The sequence below is a fragment of the Bombina bombina genome, chromosome 9 (assembly GCF_027579735.1).
Source record: "Bombina bombina isolate aBomBom1 chromosome 9, aBomBom1.pri, whole genome shotgun sequence".
Classification (NCBI taxonomy): domain Eukaryota; kingdom Metazoa; phylum Chordata; class Amphibia; order Anura; family Bombinatoridae; genus Bombina; species Bombina bombina.
This window is the reverse complement of record NC_069507.1, coordinates 186822658-186848330: the sequence shown is the minus strand read 5'-3', so window position 1 is coordinate 186848330 and position 25673 is coordinate 186822658. Positions and strand designations below refer to the sequence as shown.

Sequence of the window (25673 nt, the reverse complement as noted above, 5' to 3'; positions counted from 1 at the left end):
TGGAGCAGAGATGCGGAGCAGTGTTCCCAGATGTGGCGATCCTCGGCGGTGACGGTCCTCGGCGGCGGTCTCCGGCGGCAGCGCTCCTCGGAGGCACGGAGGCTACTTTTCATGCAATCGTCCGCCACACAATGAAGATTAAATGCAAGGTACGTAGGTAAGTGAACCAAGCGCTAGAAACTTAGCCTTACGCTCGCTACCGGGAAGTCCCCTTGAAGACTTCGATATGAAAGTAAAAGCAGATGGGTGAGAGAGCACTGTAAAGCTTTAAAGGCTAAAAACCTAGATGAGAATTACTATTTATTGGAATACAAGTGTTTAAAATGCTGGATGTAAAACACAAAATCTAAAACATTATATTACGAAATAAATACTATTTGATGAATATAAAATCACAGTTAAAACCTACATGGATCCATGCTAAAAACGAGTTAATATGAGATAAAGGCGAATATGAGCGTTAGCGCATAAAGCCGAAACTTGAAATCCACCTAAAGTGGTCTATGATGTACTGCTATTCTGCTATATAAAACTAAATTCATTATCCAAAATAAAAAATAAATATTCCTAAAAATATTAGTCAATACAGCTTCTAATAATAATAAACCTTATTAGAAGCTGTATTCACTAATATTTTTAGGAATATTTATTTTTTATTTTGGATAATGAATTTAGTTTTTTCCAGTAATATTAGCTTTTTTTAATTTGTAAATTTAGATTTTTTTAATTTTTTGTAATTTTAGTTATTGGAAAAGGGGATAGGGACAGGGGGAAAGGAGAAAAGAGGGATAGGGGGAAAGGGGGATAGAGACAGGGGGATGGGGGACAGGGGGGATAGGGACAGGGGCAGAGGAATAGGGGGATAGATGAATAGAGGGATAGGGATGGATAGGTATATTTCTTTCATTAAACATTTTGACCCATGTACACGGGCTTTACCACTAATAATAATAATAAATAGAAATGGTCACTTCTTGTCAGTAAGGGAAACCCAAGTCATTAGCGGCTACTTGTGTATTAATAATTGGCTCCTTCTAGAGTGCTGTAAGCTCTACAAATGTATCCTTTTTTTTGGGGGGGGGGTAATCACATAAGGGTTAACACAATCTTGAGTTTGTTTTCTGTAGATAACAATTTCTGAAATTTGGCTGGTATGGTGTGTTTTTACAGTGATCACAATCCTGATTTTTTTTTTATACGAAAAACAAATGCACAGGTTTAAACACAAAACAGCAATGTTGGGGGTATTACAATTAAATCACATGTTGATTGCCTATATGTTAAATGACTGATAATAGTGAGTAGTGCTACCAATAATAGTGACATGTAGGTGATTAATCTGCTATGTTCACAGTCATATGTGTATAGGTCTCTTTAATGAATTTGAAAAGGGTCATTATTGGTATAGTGTGAATGTTTGTTGGGTAATTTTTATTGGTGTAAGTGCTTATTATTATTACTTGAAACCCAAACATTTCCTTTCATCATTCAGATAAAACAAACAATTTTAAATGACTTTCAAATTTACTTGAAATCCAGGTAAGAAAAGGCTAGAACGGCTCAAAAACATATAATAAACTTTATTCAGTGAAAATTGAACCAACGTGGGCTACACAACGTACAATTTTTTTAAAAATAGAGTAAGAGCAACATGCATCCCAAGCAAAGGACGTATTTTGTGTTTCCCTGTACTCACAGATAGTTGGGGGATGGTGCTCTGAATACCTTTAAGCAACAAATTAAAAGTAAACACCTGGCGCTACAAATTGCTACACTCACTACAAAGTCTGCGCTAAATCCTACAAATTGCTACTGCGCCTGCATATGCGAACCTTTATGAGATTGAATCAAAATTAAATAGTAATAAAGTAATAATAAAGAGAACTGCAAAAAAAAGAAAAAGAAATACCAAAAGCAAAACAGAAAAGCAGTAGGCAGAGTAACGCTCATCATGTTATACATGTGGACACAATACATATTATTGTAGTTATGAATATAAATTCATTATCAGCAAGTAGAATAAATTACTTTAAGGGTATTGGACTACTGAAATTAAAATTATTAAGTGATATTGTTCTATATAAATATATCAAAAGGATTGTATATACAGGTACGTATGTAAAGACTGGTCACTCAAGTGCCATCCCACTTTTAAAGACATGATGTAAACTTACACTAGGGCTGAACATTCCTTATTGCAGTTGATATTACTTAAATGTTCACAAATTCTTGACCTCACCTCCCTAGTGCTGAGGCCAACATACTGCAATTTGCACTCTTACAGACAGAGTGTGACATTAGGTAATATCCTATCCCCCACAGTCCTTCTGAAAAAACCAGTACCCATTTTGAGTCTTACAGAACAGGAAAAAGTTTGAGACATCTCAGTGTATAAATTGTAGCATGGGCTTTATTGTGTACCTCATTGCGTTGAGTGCAAATTGCAGTATGTTGGCCTCAACACTAGAAAGGTGAGGTCAAGAATTTGTAAACATTTAAGTAATATGAACTGCAATAAGGAATGTTCAGCCCTAGTGTAAGGTTACATCATGTTTTTAATACTGGGATGGCACTTGAGTGACCAGCCTTTACATACATATATACTATCCTTTTGATATATTTATATAAAACAATATCATTTAATAATTTTAATTTCAGTAGTCCAATACCCTTTGGGGGGGGGGGGTTACTGTTAGGGGGACTTTTTAATTTTTAGGTAAAAAGCTGTTTAACTTAGGGCAATGCCCTAAAAAGGGCCATTTTAAGGGCTTTTGGAAGTCTATTGTTAGGTTAGGGTGTGTTTTTTATTTTGGGGGACTTTTTGTTTTTATAGGGGTATTAGATATTTTATTATTTTGGATAATATTGTTTTTTATTTTTTGTAATTTTAGAGTTTTTATTTTTTGTAATGTAATTTTTTTGTATTTTTTCGTATTGTTAGGATTTTTTTAATTTGTAATTTAGTTTTTATTATTTTTCGTTAATTTTATTGTTTTAAAATAGTAATGTTAGGTTACTTTATAGTTTAAACTTGTGTTTTTTATTTCACAGGTAAGTTTTTATTTATTTAAAGATAGTTATATTGTAAATTTAATTTAAAATTAGGGGGGTATTAGGTTTAGGGGTTAATAGTTTAATTTAGTGTGTTGCGATGTGGGGGGCCGGTGGTTTAGGGGTTAATAGGTTTATTATAGTAGTTGCGATGTGGGGGCAGGTGGTTTAGGGGTTAATAGGTTTATTATGGTAGTTGCGATGTGGGGGGCCGACAGTTTAGGTGTTAATAGGTTTATTATAGTAGTTGTGATGTGGGGGGCTGGCGGTTTAGGGGTTAATAGGCTTATTATAGTAGCTGTGATGTGAGGGGCCGGCGGTTTAGGGGTTAATAGGCTTATTATAGTAGCTGTGATGTGGGGGGCCGGCAGTTTAGGGGTTAATAGGCTTATTATAGTAGCTGTGATGTGGGGCCCGGCGGTTTAGGTGTTAATTGGTTTATTTAGTGTCGGCGATGTCAAGGGGCGGTGGATTAGGGGTTAATCATTTTATTTAGTGTCAGAGATGTTGGGGAGCAGCGGATTAGGGGTGTTTAGACTAGGGGTTTATGTTAGGGTGTTAGGTTTTAACATAACTTTCTTTTCCCCATAGAAATCAATGGGGATTGCGTTGAGGCGATCGCCATTCCACAATCACAGGTGTTAGTTTTTTTCTAACACTCTTTCTCCATTGATGTCTATGGGGGAAAGCGTGCACGAGTCAGGCCTTGGGTTTTGTGCGGTATGGAGCTTAACGCACCATACCACACAACAAAAGAAGGTCTTGGAGTATATTTATCAAAGCGTCAACTGAAAATACGCTTGAAACCCGTGTCGTATTTTTCGCAAGATTGATCCGCTGTAGTTATCAAATCGTCAAGATAGTCAAATGTTGCAATTTGTGACATAATATATGCTCCCGCAATCTCAATCCGACGCAGATCGATGCTTGCTTCATTACAGGTGTTTTGAATTCACATTCGACTCTATTTGACACTTTTCCCAATTTATCAAACATTTAACAGGTACGCTCGTGTCTATTCCGATGCAGCGTACCTAGTTTTCAATCCGCCACCCTTGAGGCCGCGAATGCCATAGAAATCAATGGGAGTCTGAACACACAAAGCTTATGTTCGATGCTGCAAGAGAATGAAGCATAATACATAATAAAAGTAAATTAGAAACTTTATTAAAATTGTATACCCTTTCTAAACCAAACAATATTATTGCTCCACATTTGGTGCACTAGTAGATATAGGGATACAAATTAAAAATACACTACTACTTATGGATTATGCTACAACTTTGCCTCTCATTACATAGCAAGAGGACAATATTATTTCTCCAAATGTTTTGAAAAGTTTTGCCCCAAACACACTAATAGATATAGAGATAAAAATGAAATAAATACAAAACATAATATAGCTAACTTCCTGTTTATTTGTATGGAAAAATCTATTTGCACCATGTTTAAGCCAAGTAATACAAGTCCCACTCTCCACTTCGCACCAATTTTTACATCAGAACTTGTAAGTGCCATTTGTTACATTGTGTATTATACTTTGAAAGTATGTATATGTGAAATTAGTATTAAAGATAAACATTGATGCTGACATTAGGACACACAGTGTAATATTTTAGACAATGATTTTAAAATTCAAATTGATGTTTGATTCAATATAATCTTAAGCTGATATCTCAAAGGGATAGCCCACATAACATTAAACTGTCATGATTCAGATACAGCAGAAATTAAAATCACCTCTTTACTGTCAAGCTATTTTCAGTGTATTTCTTCCTTCTCTTGAATGTATTTTTTAATAAGAAATGTCATTTTATATGCCAGTCCATTTTATAACACCTGTGTAGGGGTGGTTTTAAAACTAGATTGCAATCAGGAGGGGTTACACAGGTACAGAGAGAAAAATGGCCCAGCTCTTAAAATATTCCTTGATTGCATATAAATACATATGAAATTCATGCTCAGAATAATAATAAATTTACACTATATACCTATAGTGGCATAAATAATCACAGAGATATGACAGACAACATTGTTTAGAACAACAAAAGGAACTTAGGGACATGTAAATATGTTTGCAAAAGATTTCTGACATAACACACACACACATATATATATATTTATACTGTATATATATATATATATATATATATACACACAAGTATGTGCAAAGATATATCTACAAACCTTGTAATCTTGCTGAAAGGGAGCTGCCATGTTGTAACTTAGATTACCTTCTCTGCTGTGGCCAGTTAGGGACAATTCTAAATAGGCCATTAGAGTTTGCAGCCAATGGCCGTGTGGAATATAACAGTGTTCTGCACTTCCATTTCTAACAGGAACTGAAAAGCTCACAATTTCAAAATGGAATTACAGGAAAAGGGGACAAAATACCTAATGAAAATATATTGCAAAGTTTATTTTTATATATATGATTTATTTAATATTACCATCTCAAAGTGTTTAATGTCCCTTTAAATGGCGTTAAAATGTATTTGTAGCATGATAACACCCCCTATAAGTTGCATTGGGACAATCTAACAAATGTTACTTCAAACCATAATTATGAATATACATGAAATAATAAATATTTTCCACTTTATGTGCTGTTTAATCAAAACCTAATATATTCTTTAGAATTCCTCATGGTGGCATATTATCTGGCCAACTGTCACACAACACTAACCATCAATATAAATCAAAGACATGCTGCATCATACTGGTGCTCATTTACATTTTACTGATTGGTACTTTAACAGTCTACTGTAAATAGAATGGAACTGACCTTATCCACATAATTTGCAATTTCTATGAGTCTGTGTTTAACTACATCCACGTCCTTCCTTTGCCTTTGAAACTAAAAAAAAATGAAAAAGAAATATTAGTACATTTATTGTTTTGACTGTTAAAAACCTCAGTTATGTACTAAACAGTTTAGAAAGGTACAAATAATAAGCTGTATTCATTAAAGACCTTCTGCTTCTGTGTAAAAACTGTGCTTGTGCCACACTCCCTGGAGAAGTTAATAAATCAAACACTACTATTGATGCTACAAATCAATAGCTGGCTTAGCCGATGTGCAGTATTTAAAAGAAAACCTAATTTAAAGAATATGCTTTATTAGTCTCTCCAGGGAGTGGGGGACAAGCTCAATTTTACACAAGATCAGTAAGTGTTTATGTCCCTTTAAAATGAAAACTGAGGCTATAAACTTAATTTTTAAGAACTTTTTTAATATAATGTATATGAAAGAACAGCAATAAAACATACTAAATATAATTGTTGGAGAAAAAAAGGTTTAGTTAAAGGGACAGTAAACCTTAGTATAAAGAATTTGGCATAACATATAAGAATGATAGCGCGTTCAGAGAGTGAACGTGCTTGCAGTGCTGGTTAAGAGCGCAGTCGACGCACTTCTGATTATCCAAACCACCTATCAGTGAAATAAGAAAAACTAGTTGATGTGTTGGTGTGCTTGTTTGGATTAAAATATATATAAATATGTATGTGTATATATATATATATATATATATATATATATTTTACAATGGGGTAAGTGGTAAGTTTATATTATGGGACACTGTTCATACTAATGTTTACTGTCTCTTTTAGGCTTTTTCAGTTGATCTTGGACCCCCCCCAGTATTTTCATGTTTATTCACAAATAATACCTAAAGGCATATAACATACATCCCAAAATTTCCTAGAACTATCTCGATGGGGATGATTCAGATTGACCAATCAGCAGTGATAGCCGGCGCACAACCCAGCTGCATTTAACCACTTTGTGGGGGTAACCCACAAAGAGGTGCAGGGTTGCTAGTCTTAAAATTACATGCTCTAACGAATAAGAGATGTAATTTATCTATATAATGGCCTTTTATATCACTTACAAACCCTTATATGGTTTAATATCCCATTAATACATTTTAAAATTCCCTTTTTTAGATTGAAAATACTTAATCCCACCACTTTTCAGCAGCATATGCATATATCCTATGAGGGCTTGTGCATCAGTATTCAAACACCATGCCTGCTCAGAGAGCTGGCATTTTGTGTGTATTGCTTTTTGGAAGACATAGGGCTAGACTGCGCATTAATTTGCTTGCGTATTACAAGCGGAAATTAAACGTGTTTGCTCAAGCACAATCTAATTTAATGTACGTCGAGCTAGGGTGACTGAAGACATCACTTAAACGGTTATGGATAATATAAAAGTTGCACCAAACACAACATAAATGCGTTAAAACAAAGACTCATACACTATCTAATAAAAATGATTCTTATAAATATTAATTAAATATTTTATAAGGGTTACTAAAAAAGGCATATGGCCATGTATTTGACTACAAAGGGCTATAATATATATGTGTCTAAATAATCATTAAATAATAATATTTAACAACGTCTTTTAATGTGTATTTACTGTAAATATTTAACATTAAAGTGATCTTCACATACAGGAAAATGTTCTTTTTATTTAAAAAAAATATTTCTACATATATCTTTATATCCTTATACTGATATATCAATTCATATAGATACATAGGTATCAATATATATTCTACATTAACATTATCAGATATATACAGAAATATATATTTAAAAATAAAAATGTTTTTTTTTTTCTATGTGAAGAACATTGGAATGAAAAATATGTGTAACAAGCTGGGTTGCGCACTTTAAGTCTAACGCGGTGTCAGGTTAGCACACTTATCAGCAAATCATACCTATCTTCTGTTGTTGTAAACTATGAAGTGTTAAAACAGCCAGACGTTATAGTTTCCTGCTGGCGTTTTCGCCAGGGAGTATTTGGTTGCTGCAGAGAAGCAAACAGCCTTTTTTTAAATTGACAAACTGCCATGGGAGGTGGAGGTTACTCCAATAAGGTGGGGTTATTTTGTTTTCTCCTGGATTCCTGTACTTAACGGCTTTGTGCCTTAAAGGGCCATAATACCCAAATGTTTAAACACTTGAAAGTGATGCAGCATAGCTGTAAAAAGCTGACTAGAAAATATCTTCTGAACATCTCTATGTAAAAAAGAAAGATATTTTACCTCAAAAGTTCCTCAGTAGCCACCTCCCATTGTAAAGGATTTCTAAGCAGCATTTTAGTGTGTCTGTCCTAGGACAGTTTAGGGGATGAGCCTCGTGAACTCTCATATTATTTCACCAATCAGGTAAAGGAAGCTTACTATGAAATCTCATGAGATCACAGTAAGAGTTCATAACCTCAGCACTGCTGATGCTGATTGGCTACTGTTCATTTCTTCATTTTTTTTATATTTTTACCTGCAGCTGGGCAACAGCTGAGTATAACTTTTTACACAGAACTTACTCTGCTGTGCTGAGGAGATTGTGAGGTTAAATATCTTCCTTTTTTACATAGAGATGCTCAGGTGATATTTTCTTGTCAGCTTTTTACAGTTATACTGCATCAGTTTCAAGTGATTTAGCATATGAGTATTATGTCCCTTTAACTGCTTTGTGCATGGAACGTCCTACCTTATATGGAGTCCTGCAGCCTCCTCCATTCAGGAAATGAAAAATTAGACTGGGGGGCATTCCTAGCACTGTAGGCAATCCCTCGTGATCCGATCCTGGCCTTGAAATCACGTGATCACATCAACAATTGCGTGATTTCTCTTTTCCCGCAATTGTTTACATCGTGCTGTTTCCGATCTAAGCACTTGCCCCCCAGCATGAAGAGGATAATGCAGTTAACCTATAGTTGTCTATATTATTGTTTTGTTGTTTGTGCTTTGCTACCCAGATACTGTAATTCTTTGCTGTCTGCACCAACAGACAAGAAAATCAGAAGTAAACACAGGTCAGTTTATTTAGGACGTGTTTCTTTTGGAAATGTGGCCTGTGATGTAAACAAACATTTAAAATCGCTTAAAGGGATGGTCAACTTTGCTTATCTACAAAGCATGTGAAAACTCATTTAAAATAAAGTTAACTTTCATTCATAATTTTTTTTAATAAACACATAACAATAAGTTTATTACTGCAGTTGAGTTCGTTTTTTGTTACATTTCTATCTCAAACCAATAGAAATGTTCCTTTAGACATTTTTTCACGGGAGCTAAGAGGCTCCTATTTTAAATTCTGCATGCCCGTGTTACTAAGCATCCTTGCCGACATCTGCAATCAGCATACAAGGGAATCCTAGTCTATGTCATTGTATGCCTGGACTCAATCGTGAACAGCGCATCCTAAAATAAGTGAAGCCAGACAAAAACTTCACTGCAAGTAAGTATATTCAGCACAGGATTATTATTTTAAGAGTATTACATTTAAAAATAAACATATACTAACGATAGATGGAGATGATAGAGCGCTATTGCACATGTATGGGATTTCTTAGACTTGGGAACGCACATTCCTCCATACATAGAGAGCGAGTGGAACTGCTCTCTACGTCACACACTCACTGACCCAGGAAAGGAGAGGGGGAAGAGGAACAAGAAGATTGAGTTATAATTATTTTTTATAATTTATTTTTATTATTATTGTATTTATGAAAGCAAGATAAATCAAAATTTATGTACAGTAAAATAACTACATTTACCATCACTTTAAGGAGTTAAATTATCGAATTGTTAAACTTTTAATCCCCCAAAATAAATATCTTTTTCAGAACCGAATAACTTGCCCGCTTCATATCAATATTTATATTTAACATTTTAATGCCGTTATGGCGTTCTATTCCATCCTAACCGCACTGGGCTTTGGCGCCGTTAGGACGGAATAGAACCTCCTAGTCGTTTGGCTGTCCTGAAGCCAACGGCACTTCCTGGATGCCATTGCAGTCTGGAGGGTGTGCCTAGCATCATAGGGACGCCCCCCTGACCCGATCCCATAACTGAAATTGTGCACGCAATCGCGGGATTTCAATTTGTCTGACCTTGTCATGAAAGGGTAAACTTTATATTAATATTATGTGGATCACAAAGCAAAAGCTATTACAGCTGTGTTATACTTTTATACAGTATTGATTTTTCTCTTCTTTCTGCAGAAAGTAATGATCACAACTTGATTATATTCGCAAACTAAAAATATGTAAAAGTTGCCTCTCACTTTGGGATTGATAAGATATGCATCGCATCAAGGAGAGCTGCCTAGTTCTCAAAAAATATGAGTAAAATAAAAATCACATTTTCTTGGCTTAAAAGAACTAAAACATTACTAAAGAACATAAGCATTGGTATTTCTTCCTCTATTTATGCCTTAGATTTGACAACTTATGAATGTGTATCCACATCTGGTCTAGTATGTCTTTGTCATAATCAGACAAGTGACCCAGCATGAGACACAAGCCGGAACATGCTTGCCCAAGGCTTCCAAGCACAAGCAGCTTAATTCAAAGGATGAAAGCCTTGGATTAATCTTTGTGAATATATGATGTTATGAAGTCGTACACAATGTGCTTATCAGTCTTATTGTCTTTACTGTAAAAAATAGATGAGAATTGCTGCTGATAGCCATATTTTGATTAACTGCACAGTACTAGATATCCACTTAGGTTCTAATCATTTTCACAAATAATCCACAAAGACATAATTATAGCCTTTCTGCTCAGAAGAAACCATAAATCAATACAATGCAGTGGTTGAATGTAATTTGCAGGATTTCCTTTTATGGTGCTAACAGGAAGTATTATTTGCTGTATTGTTGTTTGCCAATGACTCTATTTGTCACAGTTTGTCTTTTTATTTATTTTTAAATTTTACTGTATTAAGTCCATACAATTAATTTTGTAGGTAAAACTATGTTATTAACCAAATGAATTAACCTACTCAGTCAAAAACAAAAAACAAAAGATTCTGTCTAGTAAATATGTTTAATAGGAGATAAAAAGTCAGGTGTTCCTGGTCTAACAAGAGGAGAACTTGCATAATAACAAAAAGCTTTGGCAGGAATTACATTTTGCATAGTAATTTGCATAAAATTTGTAAAGAATAATTTCTACAGATAAACATTTTTAAAAGCTTCTTCAACACTCAGGATCAAAGGTCTCATAAGCAACTGGTTAACCCTCCTATTTTATTACATTTTGTCACAGTACCATAAAGGTTAGTACCATCATTCTTTCTACAAACTGACTGGATGGCTCCATGTCCCTGAGGGGCATCTTCCTGGCTAATGAAATTATAACATGTTTAATTAAACTATTGTTTAGATTCTTTGTCTTGTACACTTGACTACCCAGCACAGCCAATCAAAAACTATAAAAGTTTATAGGCTGGCAATACTGCATGCACATGTTGGTGGTGACATCATCGGGTATATGTGGAGTTAAACTAATCCTAGGGGTTCCAGAAGCATACATCCACCATTGCCTCCTTTTGAAATCTCAATCACTGTTGGTTCCTGGATAATCATTCCAGCACCTAAAGTTTGTATTATAGTTTTTGTGGACCTCGAAAAAAGTGAAACTAAAAATGTGTGCTCTGGGCAGAAACATCAATAGCTGCATGAGGAATACTGTTAACCCGCTGTTTTTCAAGAATTTGAGGACCATCTATCATTACATTTTTGCTTCTTATATTAAGAGGGCTTTTGAGAGTTGACATATACAACACTTTGCTTTTGGAAACCTCACCTGTTGTGTGATCTGGGGCATTGAAGCCTGGACAAAATAGTTGGGGTATACAGTGCTGAGCAACTGTTATAATATCTATTGAAATAGCACAGTATATAAGAATTTGAAGAGCTACTACAAAGCATATTGGAAGAACACTTTTACGATATTGACATGTAGCTTGGGGTGCATAGAAGTATATTTCCCAGACCGTTTAACAAGCCGGCTGTAGTTAATCATCTTAATAATATATCTAACTAGAAGGGGAATTAGCTGAAATTTCATGTTTCTGTGAGGGCTCTCTCCTTAAGCTTCCCTAGATGTTAATTTGTCGGTGGAGCTGATTTTTACAACCATATTTGATCAGTAAGTGCATTTTCGGGTTTATTTGTGTATCTGAAGTAGCTGGTTTTGTGCTTTGAAACCACAGCCTATTACAATGGGTTGAGCTTCAGGTAATACCAGATCTCATTATGTTATCACTTTTATGTACACAGACTTGCTTCCTTATCTTATATTTGTCTGGAAAACCAAAGCTCAATACATAGAGAGAACAATGGAAAATTATCATTTTATTATTTAACTATCATGCCCCCACTGAGGGTGTAATCTCTTCTGCTGGCTGTGTTTACTTAGGCTTGTCAATAGCGTATACGCCAGTATCAAAACTTTCAGTATAGGTTGGGAAACCACAAGCTAAATCAGCTATTTCAAATGCTGAAATAGGAGTAAAGGAGCTACTTGCAACCAATTTAATACACTCTAGCAGGTAAAAAGGATCATTGGGAATAATTTAAAGGGGATAAAGTTTTTGGGTGAACTGTCCCTTTAATTGTTATGGAAATATCTTAGTCTATTACTGTGTGCAACTTGATACTTATTCATATAAGCTTGTTCTTATCAGATTTCTAATATCTTCAGAATACATATTGCTTTTTTTCAATAATTAGAAAAGTTAGTCAGGCCCATGAGAATCCCCCATGATTTTATATAGAGTTACTTATCTTGGTTGAGTTTATGATAATAATGAAATAAGTATTATGTGGAATATTACAATGCAACAATAAAAAGAGGTCAAATGACTATGTTAAATGTATTCTCTTGTTTTGGGCAATATAATTACTAATATTCAGGTCATTTATATATTACTTGAGTTTTTTTCAATCTACATATTTACAACTTTTTAGATTCATTGAACAGCGTTTTGCAAATCTGACTCAGATTAATGGATTATATATTATATTGGGGCACTTTCTCTAGCAGCCTTATATAGATTTCTGCTTTTCTAGTGTACATGGTCTGTAGGACTGAGTTATATAATTAATTAAATTACTGCATTGTATTCTGTATAACTATATGTGTTATATTATTTGCTAGATGCCTAGGGGCATATTTATCAAGGTCTGGCGGACCTGATCCGACACTGCGGATCAGGTCCGCCAGACCTCGCTGAATACGGCAAGCAATACGCTCGCCGTATTCAGCATTGCACCAGCAGTTCACAAGAGCTGCTGGTGCAACGCCACCCCCTGCAGACTTGTGGCCAATCGTCCGCCAGCAGGGGGGTGTCAATCAACCCGATCGTATTCGATCGTGTTGTATTGTGGCGATTCCTGTCCGCCTGCTCAGAGAAGGCGGACAGGTTATGGAGCAGCAGTCTTTGCGACCGCTGCTTCATAACTGCTGTTTCTGGCGAGTCTGAAGACTCGCCAGAAACAGGGGCTATCAAGCTCCATACGGAGCTTGTTAAATAGAGCCCCTAGTGTCAGAATTCTATTTGTCCAATAGGTTTCAACTAATTTTGAGGTTCATAAGCCGCCTCTTTTGTGCCCCATTCTACTGTTCTTCAGGGACATATAGTATATTATGCAGGCAGTCCAAGTGAGGCTACATCTAATAATATTATTATTATTATTATTAATATCATAATTTCTTCGTACAGAGCCTAATAAATCCATAGCACTGATGGTGGTTATTAAGTTATGAATATTGTTAAATTTTTGTGCATCTGGATTTTGATAACATGAACTGTAACAGGTGTGTAGCTGTGTTTACTCTATCACTACAAAATATGGCTTGATTGTAATCTAGTCAACATTAATTTATGATTGGATGACCAGTAATCAATCCCATCATGCTTTGTCTGCACTGTACCACCACAAGTCATCTTCTCTGATTTGTACTCTCTCATATGAACAAGACTCTTGATTCTAAATCAGTCAGTCTGTTTACTTGGGCATTGTTTTTATTGTGTTAATTGTGTATGCACTATATACAGCACCCCAAATATGCTTGGTATTTCTATATAATGTATTATAACTTTGGCAATAATTGTATTATGTAATGTATAGAAATCTGTTATAAAGAATTATATTATGTGCTTACGTTTTTCATTTCACAGCAACAAAAGAAACCTCTTCTGAAATGACTGTAAAACATTTTTTCAATGATCTATTATTACCTTTACTTTGTTTGAAATGTATAGGACAAATTACATTACATTTAGAGCTAGATTACGAGTGAAGCAGTACTTACCGCTCCGCTAACATGCTATCACCGCTCAACTTCTCCTCTTTGTGAGAGTCAAGTAGCACTCGTATTAAAAGTTGAAAGTAAATAATAGTTATTGCTTGAGCGCTAACCCGACTTGCGCAAAGAGGAGAACTTACAATATCACGATTGTGTTAACGTACTCTCCCATGGACTTCAATGGAGAGAGAGAAGTGGGAAAAAAACCTAACACTCATATTCACACACTAACCCGAATCACCATAAGACCCCTACTCTAAAAACCCTTAACCACCACATAGCCCACCACAAAGTCCCCACTACACAATTAATTCCTAAAAACCACCCCCACATCACAAACAAAATGTCTACACTATTATCCCCTAAATCACCACCCCCACATCCTAAACTAAACCTCTACACTATTAACCCCTAAACCGCCACACCCCAATGCAAAGTAATCAACTAACATCTAAATCAATGTTAATTTTGACGGCAAATTTAGTCTTAGTTTTAGTCTTTTGACTAAAATGCCATTTTAGTTTTAGTCGTATTTTAGTCATCTGAATTGCTTTAGTTTTAGTCTAGTTTTAGTCGACTGAATCTCCAGTAGATTTTAGTCGACTAAAATGTTAGGGATGTAGTTAAAGTGTAATGCATTATTTAAGCATTTCTCTATAATTTGCAAACTGATTATATACTCCAGGAGTAAACATAACACCTGTTATTATTTATGGTATTAAGGTTTAAACATGCAATACTGACAGATTTAGCCGTTGTGATATATAACCTCTTTATTAAACTTAAAATGAAATAAAACCAAGTTTCATAAACAAACAGAAGTGCAACTTTAAAATATAAAAAAACAAACAGTAAACTGTATTGCACATATTACCCAATATAAAAACTTTAACAGTTCTCTGTTAATAATTAAAACAAGTATCAAGTAACTCAACACAACAAAAAGTTTCTGCAGCTAGCACAGGCACAGCATAACTTAATCCCATACTCATGGGTTATGCTTATTTCTATAGGAAGAATCAATTGATTGTTCACAGATTCGAAAAAAAATTGGCAACAATATTAGCACTGCTCTAGAACTTCAAAACTCATTATATACTCCTGGAGTAAAGGTTTATTAACCTGTTTTTATTTATGGTATTAAGGTTTGAACATGCAATACAGATTTAACTGTTGTGGTATATAACATATCTTTATTTATCTTAAAATTTAATACAATTAAGTTTCGTAATGTTTTTGTCAGCAAATTTTGATTTAGTTTTAGTCATAGGGGGGGTAGTGATCAAGCTGTCAACCTCAAATACGCTGGAATTCCGCAGCGTATTTGTGGCGAGGCTGATTCGCCTTAGTTATCAAGCCCTAGATACCGGCAAAAGTAGAATTTAGTGACGTAAGCTTCGATCCGCCGGACTCAGTCCGACACAGATCGATTCTTACGTCACTCCAGATCACTTAATTGGATGGAAGACTTCTTCAGTGTCCCTTGGAGGATCACTTCTGCAGCTCCGGATCTTCTCTTTGGTTCCATCGCTGCTCGGCTGAGTGAAGACGACTCAAGGTAGGATGATCTTCAGGGGGGTAGTGTTAGGTTTTTTTTAAGGGGGTTTGGGTTAGATTAGGGGTATGTGGGTGGTGGTTTTAATGTTGGTGGGGGTTGTATTTTTCTTTTACAGGCAAAAGAGCAGTTTTCTTTGGGGCATGCCCCGCAAAAGGCCCTTTTAAGGGCTGGTAAGGTAAAAGAGCTTTGAACTTTTTAAATTTAGAATAGGGTAGGGCATTTTTTTATTTTGGGGGGCTTTGTTATTTTATTAGGGGGCTTAGATTAGGTGTAAGTAGCTTAAAATTGTTGTAATATGTAACTTAGCTTTTTTTATTTTTTGTACTTTAGTTAGTTTATGTAATTGTATTTAATTGTAGTTATTTGTAGTTAATTTATTTAATTAATTTAATGATAGTGTAGTGTTAGGTTTAATTGTAACTTAGGTTAGGATTTATTTTACAGGTAATTTTGTATTTCTTTTAGCTAGGTAGTTATTAAATAGTTAATAACTATTTAATAACTATTCTAACTAGCTAAAATAAATACAAAGTTACCTGTAAAATAAATATAAATCCTAAGATAGCTACAATGTAATTATTAATTATATTGTAGCTATCTTAGGGTTTATTTTACAGGTTAAGTATTTAGTTTTAAATAGGAATAATTTATTAAAGTATAGTGTAGTGTTAGGTGTAATTGTAACTTAGGTTAGTTTTTATTTTACAGGTAAATTTCTCTTTATTTTAACTAGGTAACTATTAAATAGTTAATAACTATTTAATAGCTATTGTACCTAGTTAAAATAAATTGAAAGTTGCCTGTAAAATAAAAATAAATCTTAAGATAGCTACAATATAATTATTATTTATATTGTAGCTATATTAGGGTTTATTTTAAAGGTAAGTATTTAGTTTTAAATAGGATTAATTTATTTAATAAGAGAAATATTATTTAGATTTATTTAATTAATATTTAAGTTAGGGGGGTGTTAGGGTTAGGGTTAGACTTAGGTTTAGGGGTTAATAATTTTATTACAGTGGCGGCGGTGTAGTGGGGGGCAGGATAGGGGTTAATAAATGTATTATAGGTGGCGACGGTGTAGGGGGGGCAGATTAGGGGTTAATAAGTTTAATATAGGTTGCGGCGGGGTCCTGGAGCGGCAGTTTAGGGGTTAAACTATTTATTTAGTTGCGGCGAGGTGCAGGATCAGCAGGATAGGGGTTAATAACTTTATTATAGAGGGCGGCGGTATAGGGGGGCAGGATAGGGGTTTACTAGGTATAATGTAGGTTGCGGCGGTGTCCGGGAGCGGCGGGTTTAGGGTTAATACATTTTTTAAGAGTTGCTGCGGGGTCTAGGAGCGGCGGTTTAGGGGTTACTAACTTTATTTAGTTGCGGGGGGGCTCCGGGGGCGCCGGTATAGGGGGTAGAACAGAGTAGTTTAGTGTGGGTGCTTAGTGAGAGGCTAGCAAGAAAGCTGTAAAAAAGCCGAAGAGCAGCGAGATCGGATGAGTGATAACTCTCACAATCCGCTGCTCATCGCCCCGTACTTGGTGCGCGGCTTTTTGACAGCTTTTTGATAACTTAGGCGAATTTTTGCAGGTCCGCGGCGGCGATGTGAGGCGAGCTTAGGCGGGTGTATTGGGCCGGCGAAAGCAGGAAAAGTAGACTCGTTGATAACTACCCCCCATAGTCTTTTAGTTTTAGTCCTATTTTAGTCATCAGAGTTTCTCTAGTTTTATACTCATTTTATTCTAGTTTTAGTCGACGAAATTAACACTGATCTAAACACCCTAACCTAACAACCCTTTAGTTACCCCAATTTAGAATAAACTTACCTATAAAAAAGAAACCTAACTACATTTAAAAAAAATAAAAACTTACCTGAAATTTTTTAAAAAAACTAACCTTACCTTTAAGAAAATAAAAAATAAAAACCTACTATTACTTTAAAATAAAAAACCTACCATTACTTTATAATAAAAAAAGTCTAATATTACAATAAATTAAAAAAAGCTAACATTACTTTAAAATAAAACAATCTAATAAATCTAATAAAACCTATAAATACAAAAAAATAAACTAATATTACAAAAAATAAAAACGAACATTACAAAAAATAAACACGTTACCTAAAGTAAAAAGAGTTATGCCTGTTGTAAAACCTCAATACAAAAAAAAACCCATCCCAAAATAAAAAAAACTATTCTAACACTAAACTACAATATAGTTCTTAAAAGGGCCTTTTTGTAGGGCATTGCCCTAAAGAGAATCAGCTATTTTTGTTAAAAAAAAAACAATACAAGCTTCTAACATTAACCCCCACACACCCCAAAAAACAAAAATTCTATCTAAAAAAACGCTACTCGAAAAAGTGCCCTGAAAGGGGCATTTGTCCGGGCTTTGCCCTTAAAAAGGCATTTAGCTATTTTGCTGCCCATGAAAACACAACAACCCTAATCTTAAAAAACAACAACCTAAATATTAACCCCAAAGATGGTACTCACTAAGATGAATCTGTGCGGTAGCGCTCCATCTTCATCCATCGGCAGTCTTTTTATCTTCATCCTGGTGGTGGTCCATCTTCACTTCGGGTGTGGTTTTCAATCATCTTCAGCTCTTCAACACAGACGTCCCCTTAATGCGGACAACAGCCGCACACTGAATTTTGAATGTGAGGTACCCCTATTATATACCCTTGCATTCTTATTGGCTAAATTTCATGTTTGTCATCTAGCCCTTAGTAAGTATCTAAAATTCCTGCTTTACATCCCAACAACATACTTAGACTAAACTTAAAAAAGGAAAAATTAAAGAAAATAAATTTCTAAACAGAACATTTGATAACTTTCTTCACACTATTAGCAACATTTAAGAAAATCACTTTTATTTACTGGTATAATATTATAAATGACAGCGCTCTATAAAACTGCACTGTAAAACAGATAATTATTCACAATAAATGTCTATGTGGAATGCACACAATGAATGTAATTTCCTGTCAGAGGAGGTAATGGGTTTCACATTTTACATATTGTGGGATGTAGCAGATTTGCTTCTTAAGGGAATTGGGGGAAAAAAGTGCCCACAGTTTTTGTAATTGTCAGTATAAATGTTCAATATGCATATAGTTTCTGGAGAATTAAGGGAAAACTAACAATTCTTGAGTGTGTGTGTGTATAAAGATCTGTAAAAAAATTAAGAGACCTGTCAGATCCTTCCTTTTTTCTCTGCTCACTGCCCCTTTAATGAATGCACCTGCCTATTTAAGACACACCTTTGCCTCTCTTCTATGCTGGATTATCTGCAATTCTCAGTGAACTGTGTGTGAAACTGAGCCAAACCGGCTCCACCTATTTCCCCAGCATTTCAGAGCGGCACTCTCGCTCCTCGCTCTAACCGCAGCTTGTACTTTCAGCTTGTCTCAGACCAGTATCGGTTGCTACCCGCTGACGTCATCAGCTACCGCCTGGAGCATTCTCACACAGCTCCCACGCTGGCAAGCCGCAAACCTCCGCGGTCTCTCATATAACTTTGCACACCTCTGTTTCCAGGACCTGATTAACAGGTCGTATGTATTACCAATACTATTACTTGATACCTTATATTTCATTCGCTTCAGTATCTACCTTGATCAATATCTCACTGAATATCTGGACAGTATTATTGCATGAACCTGAACTTTAATCCTGCCTAATTAGTTTACTGCAGACTCCAGTGTTTGTAGGATAAAACTATCTAGCTGGCAAATATTAATACAGATAGGTTAACCTAGCAAAAGTCTTATTCTGTTAACCAACCTGTAACACTATACATATTTTTTGTCAATTCCTATAATAATTGCTATAAGAAATCCTGTATGTTTCACTTTCCATAGTGAACAAACAAACAAGAAATATAATTATAACAGTATAATCCAGCCTCTAAATACAGGTATAGCACTATGGATATGACAGAAATTGCAAACCAAATTGCCACTTTAACTCAACGTATGGATTCTGTAAATTTAACTCTCAGAGATGTGCAAACTGAAAATCAGGTGCTTAAAGATTGCCTTAGAGATATGAATACTGCTAAAACTGCACATTCAGAAGCACATCCTGAACCACAGGTGTCTTTTCCTGACAAGTTTAGTGGTAATAGAGCAATGTTTAAGGAATTTAGAAATGCTTGTCTTTTGATGTTTGAACTAAAACCCAGAACTTATAGCACTGATAGAATTAAGGTGTTGACTACTATCTCTTATTTAAGGGGTGAACCCCGTGTCTGGGCGGATAGTTTGTTTGAAAATCAGAATCCCATTCTAAACTCTATACAGGATTTTCTAAAGGCTCTATCCTCACTATATGAAGATCCTTTTAAACAGGAATCTGGCGAATCCTCTCTCAGGGCCTTGAGACAGGGCAGACAACCTGTAGAAAATTATATATCACAATTTAAAATCTATGCAATTGAATCAAAGTGGAATGAACCCTCGCTTAGACATCAGTTCAGGATTGGGCTTTCAGAAGACATCAAAGATGAGCTCTCCCGTACTGGTGTACCAGAGCATTTGGAGGATCTCTTCACACATTGTACTACAATTGATAGGCGTATAAGGGAACGCAAACAAGAGAGGGCAAACACCCCAACCTCATACAAGCGACAGAATACTCCACCAGTACCCTCTAGGGATAATGAGACTCCAATGGATATTGGATTTATCAGAGGTCCTTTATCACCAGAGGAGAAGGGCAGAAGACGCACTCATCGTCTGTGTATGTACTGCGCTGCCCCTGAGCATGACCTGACAGCATGTCCTCTCTTAAAAAAGAAAAAAAACGGTAAGACTTCTTCAACATTTCTTAGCCTTTCAGTAAACAGACCAAAACAACCACATATTTCTATGTCTTTTACTTTACAGTGGGATCTACATTGCCTAAAGATTGATGCGATTATTGATACAGGCGCTTCAGGAAATTACATTGATTGTGATTTTGTAAATAGAAATAAAATACCCTCACAAGCAAAAATGTCTCCTGTTTCTATAAATTTGGTTGATGGGTCTTCATTATCCTATGGTCCAGTAACTCTTGAAACCACTCCCTTACTTATGTGCACCTCCACAGGACATAGAGAATCTATCAGCTTTGACATTATACCTAGTCCTCTATATCCTGTTATATTAGGTCTTACTTGGTTACAACTCCATAAACCTATCTTTGACTGGCACAAATTGACTATAGACCTAACGTCTTCCTACTGCTCTCAGACTTGTTTCCCTCTCAATAACATTCTTCTCTCATCTACTTCTCAGTTGCCATCCGAATATACTGATTTCCAAGACGTATTTAACAAGACTGATGCACAGACACTTCCGCCACACAGGACCTACGACTGTCCTATAGACCTCTTACCTGGCTCCACAATACCAGTGGGTCACATATACCCCCTATCTAAACCCGAATTAGATCACCTAAAATTATATCTACAGGAAAATCTAGCAAAAGGGTTTATTAGACCTTCCACCTCACCTGCTGGCGCAGGTATATTTTTTGTTAAAAACAAAGATCAGTCGCTCAGACCAATTATTGACTACAGGGAGTTAAACAAACGTACCAAGAAAAATCGCTACCCATTACCCCTCATCCCTGAATTGATAGAAAGATTACGCACTGCCAAAGTCTTCACAAAATTGGACCTCAGGGGTGCTTACAATCTTATAAGAATGAGAGCTGGAGATGAATGGTTAACAGCTTTCAGAACTCGTTATGGCTTGTATGAATATACCGTTATGCCTTTTGGGTTATGTAACGCTCCAGCTACATTCCAATATTTCATAAATGACATTTTTAAGGACATCTTGGACACCTTTATAGTAGTTTATCTTGACGACATCTTGATCTATTCTGATACTATACAACAACATGTGACCCACGTGAGAACAGTGTTAGCAAGACTTCGTCAACATAAGTTATACGCTAAACTAGAAAAGTGTGAATTTCATTGCAGTCAAGTCACTTTCTTGGGTTACATTATATCGAACACTGGTATTAAGATGGATGACTCTAAAATCCATGCTATCACTCAGTGGCCTACCCCAAAAAATCGCAAACAAGTACAAAGATTCCTTGGTTTTGCGAATTTCTATCGAAAGTTTATTCGTAATTTCGCCCAGACTGCTAAACCACTTACTGATTTAACAAAACACACAAACACTTTTAACTGGACATCTGACTGTCAGAGAGTCTTCCAACAGTTGAAAACTGACTTCACCACGGCACCTATTCTTAAATTCCCAGACCCAGATTTACAATTTATTGTAGAGGTTGATGCGTCGGATTATGCTCTGGGGGCAGTGTTGTCACAGAAACAATCTCTTACCTGATGTGATGCATCCTGTCGCCTATCTTTCCAGGCTCATTGCTACCAGCTGAACGAAATTACCCCATAGTGGGAAAAGGAATTACTGGCCATCAAAACTGCATTTGAGCAATGGCGACATCTATTAGAGGGAGCTTTTACACCCTATTATCGTTATTACAGATCACAAAAATTTACAATATTTACAACAAAGTAGGACTCTCTCCTCCAGACAACTCCGCTGGAATCTCTATTTCTCACGATTCAATTATCTCATCACCTACAGACCTGGTAGTCGAAACGGCAAAGCTGACGCCCTCTCCCGCAAAGACATTAGACCGCTCAATGTGGAAACCCCGTCTACAGTTATACCCTCATCAAACTTTTTAGGTCTACTCGTCCATAAAGATCCTCAGTTCCAGAAAGCTCAAAATCAGGATTCCACAAAACCAACTCATCTTCTGCAAAGAAATCCAGATGGTTTATATTACCATGGTAAACATCTATACATACCACCTCAGTATAGAATTTCTCTTTTACGAGCTCATCATGATTCCCCACTCACGGGACATTTAGGCATACAAAAAACTCTAGAGCTACTTAAGCGTAATTACTGGTGGCCAACTATGCTTTCCTCTGTAGAAGACTATATTTCAAATTGTGGTATTTGTGCCACGTGTAAACCATCACATCAATCTCCGATGGGACTTCTACAACCATATCCAGTTCCAGAAACCCCTTGGACTCATCTCGCAATGGATTTTATTGTCGATCTACCAAAATCTTTGTCCTACACCTCCATTTTTGTAGTAGTTGATTTACTAACAAAAATGGCGCATTTCATACCAGCTATAGGAGTACCCACTGCACAACAAACTTGCGACTTGTTTATTAGGAATGTTGTTAGATTACATGGGTTGCCTATGGTACTCCTTTCGGACAGAGGATCACAATTCACCTCTCGGTTTTGGAGACATTTATGTAATACTCTACAAGTAACTCAAAAGCTCACAACTTCATATCATCCACAAACGAATGGACAGGCAGAGCGCACCAATCAGTGGTTGGAGCAGTACCTCCGCTGCTTTTGCTCCAACCAACAGGATCAATGGGCTGACCATCTAGCTCTGGCAGAATTCGCCTACAACAACGCTAAGAATTCTTCAACTGGCTTTAGCCCTTTCTTTCTCAATCATGGACTCCATCCCAGAATCAGCTACCTTCCTTATGCACCATCTCCCTGTCCTAAAGTCAACGACACTGTGAATGACATCTCCCAGACCTTGTCTGTTGCTCGAGACAACATAAAACATGCACAAGCATCCCATAAACGTTATTATGACTTGCGGCATAAGCCTCAACCTGTCTACCAGGTTGGACAACTAGTCTGGTTGTCAACTAAAAATTTGCGCTTACATACACCCTCCAAGAAAATGAGTAAGCTATTTATAGGTCCTTTTCCTATAATTGCCGTTAGGAATCCAGCTACTGTCACTCTACAACTGCCTCACTCATATAAGTTGCACCCGACTTTCCATGTTTCCCTGGTTAAACCCTGTCTTTCCGACAGATTTACCGTGGATTCTGTTACACATGTTCTTTCCCAGGATTTGGAATATGAGATAGAAGCTATTATTGACTCCAGGAGGCGAAGGGGTGTTTTGGAATATCTAGTACGATGGAAAGGGTATGATCATTCTGAAGACTCATGGGAACCTGCTACTTCAGTCACGGCCCCCAGGTGTGTTTCACTTTTCCACCGTAGAAATCCGGAAAGACCTTGTCCTTAGAACCCTCGCTGTGGGTGTTCTTGGGGGGGGGATATGTCAGATCCTTCCTTTTTTCTCTGCTCACTGCCCCTTTAATGAATGCACCTGCCTATTTAAGACACACCTTTGCCTCTCTTCTATGCTGGATTATCTGCAATTCTCAGTGAACTGTGTGTGAAACTGAGCCAAACCGGCTCCACCTAATTTCCCCAGCATTTCAGAGCGGCACTCTCGCTCTCGCTACTAACCGCAGCTTGTACTTTCAGCTTGTCTCAGACCAGTATCGGTTGCTACCCGCTGACGTCATCAGCTACCGCCTGGAGCCATTCTCACACAGCTCCACGCTGCAAGCCGCAAACCTCCGCGGTCTCTCATATAACTTTGCACACCTCTGTTTCCAGGACTGATTAACAGGTCGTATGTTTACCAATACTATTACTTGATACCTTATATTTCATTCGCTTCAGTATCTACCTTGATCAATATCTCACTGAATATCTGGACAGTATTATTGCATGAACCTGAACTTTAATCCTGCCTAATTAGTTTACTGCAGACTCCAGTGTTTGTAGGATAAAACTATCTAGCTGGCAAATATTAATACAGATAGGTTAACCTAGCAAAAGTCTTATTCTGTTAACCAACCTGTAACACTATACATATTTTTTGTCAATTCCTATAATAATTGCTATAAGAAATCCTGTATGTTTCACTTTCCATAGTGAACAAACAAACAAGAAATATAATTATAACAAGACCACTGCAAAATGATTAGTTTCTCTGGACTTACTATTTATAGAAATTTGTAAAATTAACATCTTGGTTTTATTCTCTAAACTACTGACAACATTTCTCACAATTCCAAATGAAAATATTAAAGCATTTATTTGCAGAAAATGACAACTGGTCAAAATAACAAAAAAAGATGCAGTGGTTTTAGATTCTCAAATAATGCAAAGAAAACACGTTCACAAAACTAATGTTTTAACTTAGCAAGAGTTCAGAAATCAATATTTGGTGGAATAATCCCGATTTTTAGTCACAGCTTTCATACGTCTTGGCATGTCCTCCACCAGTCTTTCTTATTGCTGTTGTATGACTTTATGCCACAGGCGCAAAAATTCAAGCAACTTGGCTTTGTCTTATGGCTTTGTGACCATCCATCTTACTCTTAATCACATTCAAGAGGTTTTCAATAGGGTTCATCTCTGGAGATTGGGCTGGCTACGACAGGGTCTTGATCTGGTGGTCCTCCCTCCACACCTTGACTGACCTGGCTGTGTGGCACGGAGCACTGTCCTGCTGGAAAAATACAATCCTCAGAGATGGGGAACATTGTCAGAGTCAAAGGAAGCATGTTTTCTTTCAGGATAACCTTGAACGTGAGTTGATTCATGCATCCTTCACAAAGATAGCACCCCTGAGATCATCACAGATCCTCCACCTAATTTAATAGTGGGTGCGAGACACTGTGGCTTATAAGCTTCTCCAGGTCTAGCATTAGACAACCAGGTGTTAGGCAAAGCTGAAAATTGGACTCATCATAGAAGATGACCTTACTCCAGTCCTCTAAGGTCAAATTCATATACTCTTTTGCAAACCTCAACCTGTTTTTTCTTTGCTTCTCATTGATGAATGGCTTTTTGCATATGTGTGTGTATATTTGTGTGTATGTGTGTATATGTGTGTGTGTATATATCTGTGTGTGAATGTCTGTGTGTATATATATTTGTGTGTGAGTGTCTGTATATGTCTGTATGTATGTGTGTGTGTATGTGTTTGCATGTATGTGTATGTATATATATATATATATATATATATATATATATATATATATATATATATATATATACGG

General features: G+C 36.2%; 1 protein-coding gene across 1 annotated transcript in view; it reads right to left on the bottom strand.

Moving 5' to 3' along the window:
* The window catches only part of ADAM12 (ADAM metallopeptidase domain 12), a 510388-nt gene that overhangs the window by 430031 nt on the left and 54684 nt on the right, over positions 1-25673 (bottom strand). Inside the window, exon 5 of the mRNA XM_053692967.1 lies at positions 5837-5908. Coding sequence (XP_053548942.1) covers positions 5837-5908 — 72 coding nt within the window. The remainder of the gene's footprint in view (positions 1-5836; positions 5909-25673) is intronic.